This window comes from Misgurnus anguillicaudatus, chromosome 6 (assembly GCF_027580225.2).
Source record: "Misgurnus anguillicaudatus chromosome 6, ASM2758022v2, whole genome shotgun sequence".
NCBI classification, from domain to species: domain Eukaryota; kingdom Metazoa; phylum Chordata; class Actinopteri; order Cypriniformes; family Cobitidae; genus Misgurnus; species Misgurnus anguillicaudatus.
The window spans coordinates 19,331,129-19,345,240 of record NC_073342.2 but is presented as its reverse complement, the minus strand read 5'-3'; the positions used below and the strand labels follow the sequence as shown (position 1 = coordinate 19,345,240).

The following is a 14,112-nucleotide window of genomic DNA, read 5'->3' as shown; positions in this document are numbered from 1 at the left end:
ATATAAAACGCACATTTGCAGACCATTTTAAACAATTAACTGACACAAATTAGTATCATTCCAAATACAACAACGTCGGAACGGTCCTCTTTCTTCACACTTGGCCATAGTTTCGCATACGTCATCTGTGACCTCTTGACGTGATGACGTATTGCGTGAGGTCGCGCTGGCGCGCCACAGGATCGGAGACAGACGAGAAGTTGTGGTTTAAAAGTGCATATTTTTATTTTTCCTGTCAAAGACGACAATCGCTTCGCCAGATATTTTGGGATCGTTTAGAGCCCTCCGAAACTGCAATTTTAAACTGCATTAAACTTGTTGGGGTCCATTAAAGTCCATTAAAATTAGAAAAATCCTGGAATGTTTTCCTCAAAAAACACAACTTCCTCTTGACTGAACAAAGAAAGAAATCAACAGTTCTGATGACGCGGTGGTGAATGAATAGTCTGGATTTTTTTGAGGAAAATGGACTAATCCTTCAAATAGGGAAAACATTGAAGTGTTTGGTGGCCTCCAAATTCATCCCCGCCTGGATCTTAAGGAATGAATAGGGCCAGGCCAAATGCCAACACATTCACGACGCGCCGTAAAAGTGCACGCATTGAAAAAAGATAGGAATGTATCAATTTAAGTTCAGGTAATAACATAGTAAAATATTGATAAACGGTTGTGTTTTCCTTTACAATAAGCTAAAAAATGCCATTTTTAAGGTTATTTTGCTCATCAAGAATTCTTAGATAGTGTACAAGAGAAAATACTAAGTAAGAAAGTGTGAATGCAGTGTGTAAATAACAATAATAACAAACGTTTTTACTTGATACAATAAAAGGGAATAGTTAATACTTCAAGTGGCTTTATTATCTGTAGAGAAAGTATGCATTAGTGTTAATAATGTTTTAAATGCACTTCCCCTAAAGGCTTTGAGGGATCGGCGTGCTCTCAGGTAACCTCGTTCTCCTGTGAAGATCTTCAGAGAGGTCACGGGGGAAGAGATTTCAGGGCCAGCCTTCAAAAGTAAACGGTAAAACAGCGACATTGTTTGCCGCTGTGCTTCAGGCATTCCTGCTGGAGTGCCTGGGCGTTTTTACTTAACAGGAAAGATAGGAATACACCCAACAAGGCTATTCGCCGTTCTTCTGCAGCGCATTCGGATATTAAAAACAACACGTTAGTAATACCGCCTTAAAAACCAATGCAAATGCTTAAACTGTTAAGCTACACGGTGTTCTTCACATTCAATTATGGTTTTAAACGACGTTTGATGCTTCATTATAAAATACTGTTTGATCTTGTGTAAAGGGAAACAGTAAACCATTGAAAGAAAAGACCCTGCTGCCCAAATGAAAGCAAGAGTCTGTTTCTGCATGACCAAGCTGTGAAATCAGATGAGAGCACCAGCGCTATAAAAACCATATGGGAGAGCCTGAAGTTAATCATCATACAATGAAACAACAGAAGCTACACCGACAAGTAGAGGAAGGTGACCACGATCTACATTAAGATGATGTCAGAGGATAGAATTAAACACTGACACCAGTTTGTATCGAAATAACACCGTATATGACACGTGAATAATAATGCGAGGAAGTGTGGTGATGTCATGCAAACGGAAATCAGGCGAGCAGAAGGGACATGCTGTATTAAAACCCAACAGCCCTGTGACGGACCACCCTGTTTAAAAAAAAAACAGGCTGGCTTTGATGCTGTAGTCATGTGTGATCATGGGTAATATGCATTTCATAATTTGTTAGTGGTAACATATCATATCAAAGTGGCTAAAACTAATCCAGTGATTCAATACATAGACAATCATAAATAAACGACATGATTACAATAAGATGCAGATGTTGTGCATCCATCATATTTTCTGTAGGCGTTTACAAGAAGCGTACCTAGTATTGTGCTTCGTTAAGCTGGTTTTCCTTTTCAGATCCACAGCTTTACCTAACTAAAGCCATGAAAAATGAGATGTACCCTACAGTGAAAGGTAATAACAAAAACGCAATGAACATGCATAAACAAGAGCTCGATCTGAAAACTGGAGAAGTCTCATTCGCGCTTCAAATAGTTATATAAAAATAGCACGGTGGTTGATAAACAAGGTTAATCAGTGCTTAATATGCGTTCAATCTCCTCTAGTCTCTTCAAGGCAGCGGCCCTTTTCTCTTCTATGTCTTTAATCTCTTTTGTGGATTTGCTCTTAGTCCGCTTGTCAGGCTGGCCCACATCCAGCTTCTTTGATTGACCGTGGCCCTGGTCGTCAATGCTTTCTGCGGGGGAGGATTTCCTCAAATTCTTCTCCTTCCTGGCCCCCTCCCCTGCTCCCGAGGCAACTCCCTGTCCTTCCTCCGCATGCTTTTTGTCTTCACGAGACCCACGGCCTCCCTCTGTCGGCACGATCGGCTCTCCTGCCGCGCTCATGGCGGCCATTTTGTTCCGTACGATGGCGAGGTGACGTTGGATGTACTGTTCGTGCGGCGCCATGGCAAGCGTCTCCATCAGACAGCGCTCGGCATGCTGGAGTTCTCGTTCTTCAAAGTACACCACGCAAAGGTTGTGCTTGGCCTGGACGTTGGTGGGGTCCATGTTCAAGATGCGTTCGAAACAAGCTCTGGCGCCACGCGTGTCCTTGCGGTGGTTCATAAGGATGTCGCCTTTGAGAATCAGGCCTTTGACGTGCTCGGGGTGGAAGCGTAGCAGTTCGTCCAGCACCGGGAGGGCGTCCAGTTCGCGCTGCGACTGGGAATAGAGCAGCGCCAGGTTAAACAAAGCGCTGCGGAAGCCGGGCTGCAGTCGAATGGCCTCTCGCATCCAGCGCTCGGCTGCTTCGTTTTCGTTAGCGTCCATTGCTAGCATGCCCAGGTTGAAGTAGCCGTTAGCATCGTCAGGCTCCTCTTTCACGTAGGTGAGAAAGCGACGGTTGGCCTCCGGACGAAGTTTTGCTTCGCCTGTTGAAAAGCAGAAACGATGAAGTGACCGATCAAACCTGATGATACTTATTACAATTCAAGTAAAAATTTAATTAACGTGCAATTAAACTAATTGGTAATAGAGGATTTTCGAAATTATCGACTTATGTGCATATTGCAATGCTGTGTAATACTTATAAAAGTGTAGTTAAATCTTTAGGCTCATGCACATGGGACTATGTTGGTTATACAAGTTCAGTTTTTAAAGGGACAATAAGTAGGATTTCCCCCCATCTAGTGGTGAAATTGTATTTTGCATTCAAACGAATAGTGCTCTCTAGCGCCTCGCTTTTCCAAATGCGAGTTGCAACTACGATAGCCGTTATGAACTCACTGATCTCCTTGTCCGTTTGAGCTGGTTCACGTGTTCTGAACGAAAATGCGTTGTGGAAACACGTTGGTAGGCTAGTGCTTTATGGCCCGTTCAATGTAAGTAAAGAGAAGAAATTCTATGCTTACAAAGAAAAGTCAGATCATTGGCAGAGGTCATTTGACACCAACGAGGACATATTTATGAATAAAGACATTGAATTTGACTAATAAAATACTTAAAATCCTACTTATTGTCCCTTTAAATATATTTTATGATAATTTATATGGATTTACAAACTTTAAGGGACAGTCCACTTTTTTGAAAATGTGCTAATTTTCCAGCGCCCCTAGAGTTAAACATTTGATTTTTACCCTCTTGAAATCCATTCAGCCGATCTCTGGATCTAGCGCTACCACTTTTAGCATAGCTTAGCATAATCCATTGAATCTGATTAGATCATTTAAGAAAATCGCGCTAAGAAAATGTTTTCAATATTTTTTCCTATTTAAAACTTGACTCTTCTTTAGTTACATCGTGTCAAGGACCTGCTGTAACATCCCTGCTCGTCGTGTCAAAATATGTGTTCGTTGTGAATCAATGTACATCATTCGTCATGTCAAATACGACGCTCACGTTCACAAAATACGTGCAAGACTAACTTAACAGTAAACTCTGATTACACATTAGATTAAAGGTGCAGTGTGTAAATTTTTGTGGCATCTAGTGGTGAGGTTGCGCATTGCAACCAACGGCATAGTCCACTGCTCACCTCTCACTTTTGAAACCCATAGAGAAGCTAAGTTAGCCGCCACTGGACAAACATGTCATTGTCGGAGACAACTTAGTAAAAAAAGTTTGTCCATTAAGGGCTTCTGTAGAAACATGGCCGCCCAAAATGGCGACTTCCATGTAAGGGGACCCTCTGTGTATGTAGATAAAAACAGCTCATTCTAATGTAATAAAAACATAACGATTTATAAAAAAAGGTCTTTATACACCGCTGATCATATAGTTTTGTATATTATTTTGGATTTCTGTAAAGAGATTCTTTTAAAAATTACACACTGCACATTTAAGCCAGTATCTGGCAAACACGAGCGTCTCTTTTATCATAAACCCCTTTGAGGCGTCTGCAGCAGGCACTTATTTTGACATGACGCGTGATGCTCATAGGTTCACATGACGCACCAAAAACATATTTTGACATGACAAGCCACACACATGATGGGCAAAAAGTTTTGATTGAGCTTTGCATCGTGCGCACTCGAAAAAGGAGTCAGCGGTCTCCACTGATTATATCGTATATAATAATCAGATATTTTAGCAAGTTATTGCATATTGCATTTTCTTCAATATCGTGCAGCCCTAGTAGAGCAGAAAGGAAACACAGATAAATGAGATTAAATTTGATGTCGCAAGCTGGTTTTAAACCCATGCCGTCCACATGAGCATCACACTGCAAAAAATGATTTTAGACCAAAAATATTAAATTTAAGCAATTTTGTGCATAAAGCAAGCAAAAAAATCTGCCAATGGGGTAGGCAAAAAAAATCTTGAACATTTTTCTTAAACACTAAATTCAAGAAAAATTATAGAAAATTTTGCTTACCCTATAGGCAAATTTTTTTGCTTGTTTTATGCGCAAAATCACTTAAATTTGATATTTTTGGTCTAAAAACAAGACTTATTTTCTTGGGTGGTTTTGCTCATCAAGAAAAAGCATCTTAATTTAAGAACTTTTAGATATTTTCACAAGACAAAAATACTAAGAAAATGTTTTCTTGAAAATTATTTTTTGCAATGCACGCTGCAAAGTGTTTTGTAGAACCAGACTAGCAAGGGTGGGAAAAAACCCCAAAAACGTACTTTAGCACCGGGTAAATACAAACACAGCCTAAGACGAAAATAGTATATCTGATTGACATAAATAGATAGAAAAACTGAATAAACTGGTCAGTGAAGGTATCTTCACTGAATTGGCGCCTTGTCCAAATAATAAACACTTCTTTAGAAAAATGCCTGACATTTTTATTACTTGCATTTTGATTGTTTAACTTGGCTTTGTTGCAAGATCTACGTTATTCGTCCTGTGTTGCAACGATAAGGTCAGAGGCAGGGTAAGGAGTGTCGTCATTTCATCACCCAGGGAATAGAAGTTATATTCACACTGACGTATCAGGTAAACTTGCTTTGGGCAAAACCAAACCGATTGAAAGAATACCAGCGGTGTCAAGCGGGCCTGTGAATTGATCACGACATGCGTCCTCGGTCACATGATTAAACAGCAACCCTAAAACCACGAGTAAACAGGGCCGTTGTATTCGCATTATTTGCATTGCGGCAGCGTAGGTGTGTTAATCTCAGGCAAATGACAAACTGATTTCAGCTAAAGCTTAGCTCAAACCGCACGAACCCATCAGTCTTTCCAGCCATTCAAAGCTGAGAGTGAAAAAGCGACATTAAAATCAGGGTTAGGGTCAATGAGTCACTCGATTTAAAGTTATTGCTGTTGGATCAAGCGCTAACATTTACAAGTTCGAGAGCATCGCTGAATTAGGCAAGAGGTTACTGCCTTGCCATCAAGTGGCACGCACAGAACCCATAGGTTTACCACCTGGTTTAAAGGAAAACACCACCGTTTTTCAATTTCTACTATGTTCCTACCTCAACTCAGACAAATCTTTTTTCAATGCGTGCACTTTTAATTTTTGTACAGCGCCTTGTGAATGTTCTTAGCATTTAGCCTAGCCCCATTCATTCCTTAGGATCCAAACAGGGATGAATTTATAACCCACCAAAGACTTCCATGTTTTCCCTATTTAAAGACTGTTACATGAGTAGTTACACGATTAAGTATGGTGGCACAAAATAAAACTTTGGATTGGAGCCATAGGAATGAATGGGGCCAGGCCAAATGCCAACACATTCACGACGCGCCGCACAAAGATTGAAAGTGCACGCATTATAGTAAAATATAAAAAACAGTGGTGTTTTCCTTTAAGGTCTTGACCTCATATGAGTCAAAAGCTGCAGCCGCCGTATTGCTTCAGGCATTTGAATGCATGACTGCAAATCAAGAATCAGAAAGGAAGTTTGATATTTTGCAACTTTATCTGAACGTCTCATTTTCCCACACACCTGACTCTTGCATGAGAAGTGCCGAGTTGAATAAAGCCAGCTTGTGGTATGGATTCAGATCCAGGGCACGGTTAAAGTTTCTCAGAGCTTCTGAGGGATCTTTCATCTCGATATTAACTATGGCCAGGTTGTACCAGAGGTCCGCGTTGTTATGGTCCAACTCAAGTGCTCGTAGGTAGGCGTCCTTCGCTTCACTTGGCTTGTTCATTTTCAGCAGCAGCTCCCCTCTGAGTATAAGAAAGGGAAGACATTTTTTAAATATCTCTACCAGGACATTTTGAAAATCTAAGACATATGTATAACAAGAAAGGGGGATATTTTCTAAGAAAATAGTTTGAGAAATGCGTAGGTATGCATTTGATTTTTTCTCTCGCAGTGTGGCTAAGAAGAAAAAAACCTAGATGTTCATGAGAACCGTGGCATTCCAGAAAATCCACTTTTAAGAGCCTATCAGATCAACATTTCATTAACAGGATGAGACATGCAGAAAGAAATCACAGTTTGAAGACAAAATCAATTTTCACTTGATGCAAAATGTAAGAAAAACATCTTGCACATCTGCATGGCATTTGATTTCAGTTCATATCTATGAGAAATATTTTCCTATAGATAGCAAATTAGTCCAAAAAGTCACGGCAAGAACTATTTACTTGACATATATGCCTAAGTTGAATGATATCCAGCAAGTACAAAAGCATGCATTTCTTTCAATGCAATAATTTAGGCGTTTTGATTTACGACTTTCATTAACCTTATCAAAGCCAAAATACTGTCTTAAAACACGACTGATCACTTATTCGGTTTAGTTTGGCCCAATCACGAAGCATGATGCAAGTATACAGCTGCATTCTTGACACGGTCAACATAAGCGTTTACTTGCCGACTTATGTAGGCTTGCTTGAAGTCGGGTCTCATGCTGATAGCTTGCCTATAGAGCTGGTCCGCTTCCTCCAGACGAGAATCGTTGGTCCGAATCAGGTTTGCCAGGTTAATGTAGACGTTCAAATGATTGGGAGCCACTCGTGTTGCATACTTCTTGCCTGGAATGATCTGGTGAGGCGTTTCGGAAAGATTAGCATTAACACTGTTGAGGCTTAAAGCACATTATATTTACACACCTTTTGACGCAATGTGCGGTAATAATATTTTCAATGTGTTTCTTTCATGTGTTTTCTACGAAAAATATGGACCCATGGGCAGTTCAAAGGCCACTGGCGATATATTGGAAACAGACATGCCAGTTTTACGCCATGACAATAAATCAATAGTTCAGATCGGTTTTAAAAGTATGTGCAAGTGTGTTGCCAATGTCTTGTAAGTGTTTTTTATAAGTATCCTATCAAGTGGTTAAATGATGCATAACTTGAAACCATTCAGATGTTTTAATAGGCTCATCATCCATATGGGTTTACATATCTGATCACATGGTTTCAATTTTATTCAACGGCATTTTAGCTTTTATTAGGATAAGACGACAGGCACAGGATTGGACTGAGATATTATGCAGACCAGATTTCAACTTTCTTGGAACTTTCTCTTGGAAAACAACAGGTGAGTTTTGCCACATTTACGTAGAGATAGTGAGTTCTTAACAGAAGATACAGCGCAGACAACGGCTGTGAATACTGGTAACATCATTGCATAAGTACTGTATAGTATATAGTATAAGTGTAGTTGGTACTATATAATGTGTAAGGTGAGCAGGAACACTTGAAGATAAAACGGGTATCTACTAGAGATCGTAATCGTAATACAATAATCGTATCAGTTGATAAAAGCTAATTTTCACACTATTGGCTCATAGCCTAAAAAATAGCTGATAGTCATGTCCGATACATCCTGTCAATCAAAATAGAACAAGAAAATGCATGAATTTGAGCTTTGTGTATAGAAAATGTAAAAAAAAAAACATCACCACTGCAAAAAAAGACTTTCTGACTTAGTATTTTAGTCTTGTTTTCAGTAAAAATATCAAACATTTTTTAAATTAAGATGAATTGTATTGATGAGCAAACTGACCTTAGAAAATAAGTCTAGTTTTCAGACAAAAAATATCAAATTCAAGCGAATTTGTGGTTAAAACAAGCAAAAAACCTGCCAATGGAATAAGAATAATTTTCTTGAATTAAGTGTTTATGAAAAAGGTAAACTTATCTCAAGAAATGTTTTCTTATTCTATTGGCAGATTTTTTTGCTTGTTTTAGGCACTAATTTACTTAAAGTTTATATTTTTGGTCTAAAAACAAGACTTATTTTCTTAGGTCATTTTGCTTATCAAGAAAATACATCTTAATTGAATTCAATTCAATTCAATTGAAGATTTTTTTTATATTTTAACTGGAAACAAGACAAAAATACTAAGTAAGAAAGTCATTTTATTGCAGTGTAGTAGTTTAATGATCAATATATAAATGAATAACATTACAAAAAATGTAATCTTTAGAATTTAGTTAATGCAATAATGCAAAAAATGACTTTCTTTCTTAGTATTTTTGTCTTGTTTTCAGTAAAAATATCTAAAAATTCTTAAATTAAGATGTATTTTCTTGATGAGCAAAATGACCTAGGAAAATAAGTCTAGTATTTAGACAAAAAATATCAACTTTAAGTAAATTAGTGCTTAAAACAAGCAAAAAAAAATATCTGCCAATGGAATAAATTTTTTTTCTTGAAATAAGGTTACTTTTTTTATAAACGCTTAATTCAAGAAAAATTTTCTTGTTTCATTGGCAGATATTTTTGCTTGTTTATGCTTAAATTTTATATTTTTGGTCTTAAAATTAGACTTATTTTCCTAGGTCATATTGCTCATCAAGAAAATACATTTTAATTTAAGAAGATTTAGATGTTTTTATTGAAAACAAGACAAAAATACTGAGTAAGACTTTTAAGTAAGAGTAAGAGTTTTGCAGTGAAGTTTATATAACCACCAAACTATTGGTATAGGCAGATATCAGTCTGAATAATCTGCTATCAGTAGAAAAGTTTTATATCGTTGCATCTTTGTTTCTACCCATAACACTAGACAACAAATAAAATTTGACCTGAATTGACATGACTGTCAGACTGTCTCTTACAGATAAAAAAACTGGAAACCATTTGGCAGATTATATACTGTATCTTATAATCTACTTTGAAATATGCATTTAAAATGCATCAAATATATATCCACCCTAATATACAAAGCAATGCTGCTGTGATGGCATTATGATGGTGAGTTTCATTTTCCTACAACTGCGCCGAATAAAAATATAAAAAAGATCTTAAAACCAAAATTGGATAAGGTTTTGATATCAATCTAAATGTAACAATTCTCTAGTAGGTGTTGATAGGGGCATTCCATACCTGTGGCATGAGTGATTTCGCAATCAGATACGCCTCTTCTGCTTCCTTGGATCTGTTTAGATTCTTGTAGGTTCTCCCGACGTTCATGTGGGCACCGATGTCATCTTGGAAAAGGGGCAAAGATAAATATTTAATTTTAAATCTAAAAAACAATCATTTTGTAGCGCGATAGGTACAGAATTGTTGTATAGGTCACGGACAGAGGAGGAATAATAATGAATGAAAAATTTGATAAACGCAACCAATTTTATCATTAGGGTATCAAAATGAACAGGCTTATCAGCTTTTTAAAGGGAAAAATACTTTCCGTATCTTTGCACAAATTGTTCTTAGTCTTGGCAAGAAGTGAATAAAAATGAAATCCACCTTATTTTTGACTTAAATGTGGGGGCCGTTATCTTTTAGCTCCTTTGTGTAAGACTTCCGGTGAGCCACTCCACCTAATGGTAGTCATATTGCGAGAGACACGAGTGTAGCTTTTTAATGTTTATTATGAAATCCATAATTTGTGGAGTTATGGGTTGCCATAATAGCTGGTACAAATGCAGAAAATCTCTACAAAACATTTGTTTTAACCATAATCCACGCACAAGAGCCGAATGTGTTTGTGGCGCACGTGCACCCATTATCTGTATCCACACATCCATCACTGCCAGTGAACAATATAATACAATAACTGTTCAAAAACAGCTAATATTATGCTGATAAAAATATGCAGATTTAGCTTGTATATTTATTCTGCTACTATATATTATTACAAAAATGTGATTACAGTACAGAATAATATATACGAAATAAACTGCTTATTAGTCAATGTTTATAATAGTTCTTAATGTGTTTGTGTGTACTTTTGTTATGTTTTAAAGGAAAAATTTATTTTAAATAAACAAATAATTTCTTATCTACTGCACAATATTATTTCATAAAACGAAAACAATACTGAATACATGTAATAGTTTAATTATTCGGATTGCGTGAAGCATATGTCACCATACAAAACTCAAACCCCTCGATTAAAAATTGCAGTTTAAAAAAAAACTCACACCAGAGGGACAGTTGTGACATTTTAAACCATCGCCTGAAAAAGGTTTAAAACACAAAGTCTTGGTATATTCCATGTACAAACACACAACTGCCTTTCCCATTGTAAAGATACTGGTATGCCCCTGTGCTGTTACTGTGGGTTTACACCAGATGCGTTTGAGGCGTCAAATTCGCGTCTAGTTGGACGCTTGAACATTTTGAGTGTAGTCGCTTCATTCGCACGTGAAATTCTAGTCATCGAGACATTCACGCGAAAATTCAAGTCTTGGGAGGGGCTTCTGCGACTCGGCTCGCTTCATGTAATCGCATCACTACTAGAGCTAGCTCCTGATTGGTTAACCCCCCGCGTTTTTCCACCAAAGTTCAGATTCAACGGCAACGCTCAATTAATGCCATTCAAACTAGATGCGCGAATAAGCCAGAATCGCGTATGCTGCGCTAAACGCCTCATTCGTGCCGCGAGACCTCCAGACGCGCATCAACACTTCTTTACATTGACTTAAAATTGAAATCACTCGCGCTTGACGCCTCTACCGCGGCTGGTGTGAACGCAGCATTATAGTTGTGCATTGAAGACCCGTCACCTCCGAGCAACAACGTCAAATTATTTAATATATCTTCATATGATATATCAGGTCACTTCTTAATTTCATCCTCCCACTGTTCATACATGACAGGTGTAGTAAATATTTACCATTAAAAAATGTTTAACTCATGTTTTTTGCGTGCTCCCAGTGTGACGTCTCGCACAAAGAAGGCAGATACGTCACATCACTTACTTACGCGTTCGAAAATAAGGTGGATACTGTACGTATGGATCATGTGGGGTTGTGTGGCATACCTTCATCTTCAAAGAGGATGAAAAATAAGTATTATAAAAGAAAAAATATGGGTTGTGAATTCGGATCGTATTGGCTCACCACTGATATATAAAGATGTTGCTTTAAACATAAATCTGAATTTAATAATGTTTTAGCACAGTTATGAAACAAATAATAACCGTTTTTGACAGCTGAAAAATGGAAGACACATTAGGGACATGAAAACGGAGGGAAAGTCTAGGAAAGAGGAAAACCACCTCCTGTGAAAGCACCCCTTTACAACCTTTAAAACCTCACTAACCGCATAACCTTAAACAATGGGGGTGCTAACCATCAGCGCCATACAGTAGATTCCCACGTGTGAAACTGATAACACTACAAGCATTCCCTAGAAACCGTCTGACCGCAATCGAGTGCCATTGAGGGTTTGTTATGAGAAGCAAACTGACGCATAGAGATAACCAACACAGGATTTCCTCAAACTTTAATGTGTTTACGGAGTTAATCTCGCAAAAACACATCTTGGGTGGTGAATCTCTCAAGTCACGTCAACTCAATGAACCAACACACTTTAAACATAAAGTCAAGAGTCTAATGATTTTGGCAGCCACAGCGTTCTTCCACGCAGGTATGCGCATACAAACCAAATTTCTGATCTTCTCACTTAAATCTTAAATACACATATTCTCAAGACACTGTGGTGTGAAAATAGTTGTGTAAGCCAATGTTTTCATACAGTCCCAAGAAATGCTACATAAACCACTTTATGTTAGCATAGCCACAATTTGAAGTCATCCTTACTGACATGTGTGCAAAGTTACAATATTAAGGCAGATTTTCCCACACCTCCCAAAAACAACTTGGAACGGTTAGTTTGGTTTCAAATAAGCTCTGTATTAACTTTTACCACCTGTATTTTTACAAATTTGCAAATTAACATCTGTAGTTTTTATTAAACAACATCATATTCAGTGAAATAAAAATTTTGCATTTTTTCCTCACCCTCATGTCTGAGACTGACTCAACGTTTTATCAAAACATTCACTTTTCCGTGGAAGTCATACAGGTTTGAAATGACGTTGGTCTGAGTAACAAAGAAATGTACCTGGTTGTACTCTCGTGGCCTGAAGAAAGTATCTCAAAGCTCGGTCATAATTGTTCTGATTCTCCAGTGCGTGTCCGACGTTATTCCAGAGTTTGGCGTTGTTTTTATTCACCTGAAGTGAAATGTTACAGGCATGTCAGGCTGACATTACGAATCACATTTAGCACACATCATTTTAATTGCATTCTTGGTAATGTCTCGATGTCTACTACTTTAATGTAGATCATTTGTATTTCTCTTGAGTAATAATTTTAAAATCAGTCATGCAATATAAATGAGACGTTGGCCAGATAGGCGCTTGTACAAGACTAATGTGTGCCTGGAAGCATTCACTTTTAGTGCAGATGTAAAAAGCGTATATTCAGACTCCCAATCCCAGTTTCTGTTAAAGGTCTTCACGGCGTGTGTTGTTAAAAGAACTCCCATGAGCACCCAAGACATTGTTTTCAGGCCCCTGCTGGATAGTCACAAAAAATGAAAACACGTAAGTCACTGTAAACTGTTCTGATGGAAGGAATGAGTCACAATTGTTTAATTATAAATCAGCGTTTTCTAAAGCATTTCATCTCAGGTGGACTCACATGGATTATGACTTAAAGCAGAACATTTTGATTTCGCTCCTGTAGACCCACTGCTTTAATCCTTATAATGTATACACCTGAACCAATGTATTTGCTATTCGATTAGAGTTGGAACCATTCGCTCCAGGATCAGGGATGCATCGAAATTTCAGCTGGCAAAAATTATCTGGCAAAAATTATAATATAAACCGAAAATGGACCTCTGCTGTAATAAACAATTTAGGGCCAGATTTACTAATCGGGGCAAATTAGCGTGGGAGCACAATTCCAAAAAAGTGCCGATATGAGTGCACAAATTAAATAACAGCTGATTTCCATAATGACCAACGCAATCTACTAAAAGCAGCGCAAATTCATTCAGGGTCGCAAATAAGCAGAGCTGATTTTGAGTTGAGCACCACGGACATCACAGCGAAAAAATTTTGAAATGTCTGGTATTGTGTTACTTCTAGTGACTTCTTTTATTTACTTCAGCAAAATAAAAAAAAATTGCTCGGCAAACAATATTTTTGAATAATCCTCTGCATTATATCGTGTGTTCTATGATCTCGTTGATGCCTCTTTTTAGCAACAATTGCAGCCATTTAAAGTAGGGGTGCACCGATAGGATTTTTTTCGGCAGATACCGATTTAAACAGACAACTTCAGACAACTTATTGCCGATACCGATGCCGATATTAAACACTTGTATACAAAACTATACAGTTGGTCTATTTGCTAGTTTATTTCTGCATCAAATTATTTTTACTGAACATGGATCGGATCTAATTAACATTCAACTGACCAACATAATAAG

The 14,112-nt window shown here is 37.7% G+C and overlaps 1 protein-coding gene across 2 annotated transcripts in view; it reads right to left on the bottom strand.

Moving 5' to 3' along the window:
* Positions 1 to 836: 836 nt before the first annotated feature.
* tmtc3 (transmembrane O-mannosyltransferase targeting cadherins 3) overlaps positions 837 to 14,112 on the bottom strand; it is a 41,985-nt gene continuing 28,709 nt past the window's right edge. Inside the window, exons 9-14 of one of the 2 annotated variants that reach the window (XM_055191722.2) lie at positions 13,069 to 13,192; positions 12,736 to 12,847; positions 9,766 to 9,869; positions 7,301 to 7,470; positions 6,421 to 6,647; positions 837 to 2,948 (exon numbers count right to left, since the gene is read on the bottom strand). In XM_055191722.2, the coding sequence (XP_055047697.2) occupies positions 2,104 to 2,948; positions 6,421 to 6,647; positions 7,301 to 7,470; positions 9,766 to 9,869; positions 12,736 to 12,847; positions 13,069 to 13,192 (1,582 nt within the window). In that variant the 3' untranslated portion in view covers positions 837 to 2,103. The remainder of the gene's footprint in view (positions 2,949 to 6,420; positions 6,648 to 7,300; positions 7,471 to 9,765; positions 9,870 to 12,735; positions 12,848 to 13,068; positions 13,193 to 14,112) is intronic. The other variant, XM_055191723.2, reaches the window with a different exon arrangement.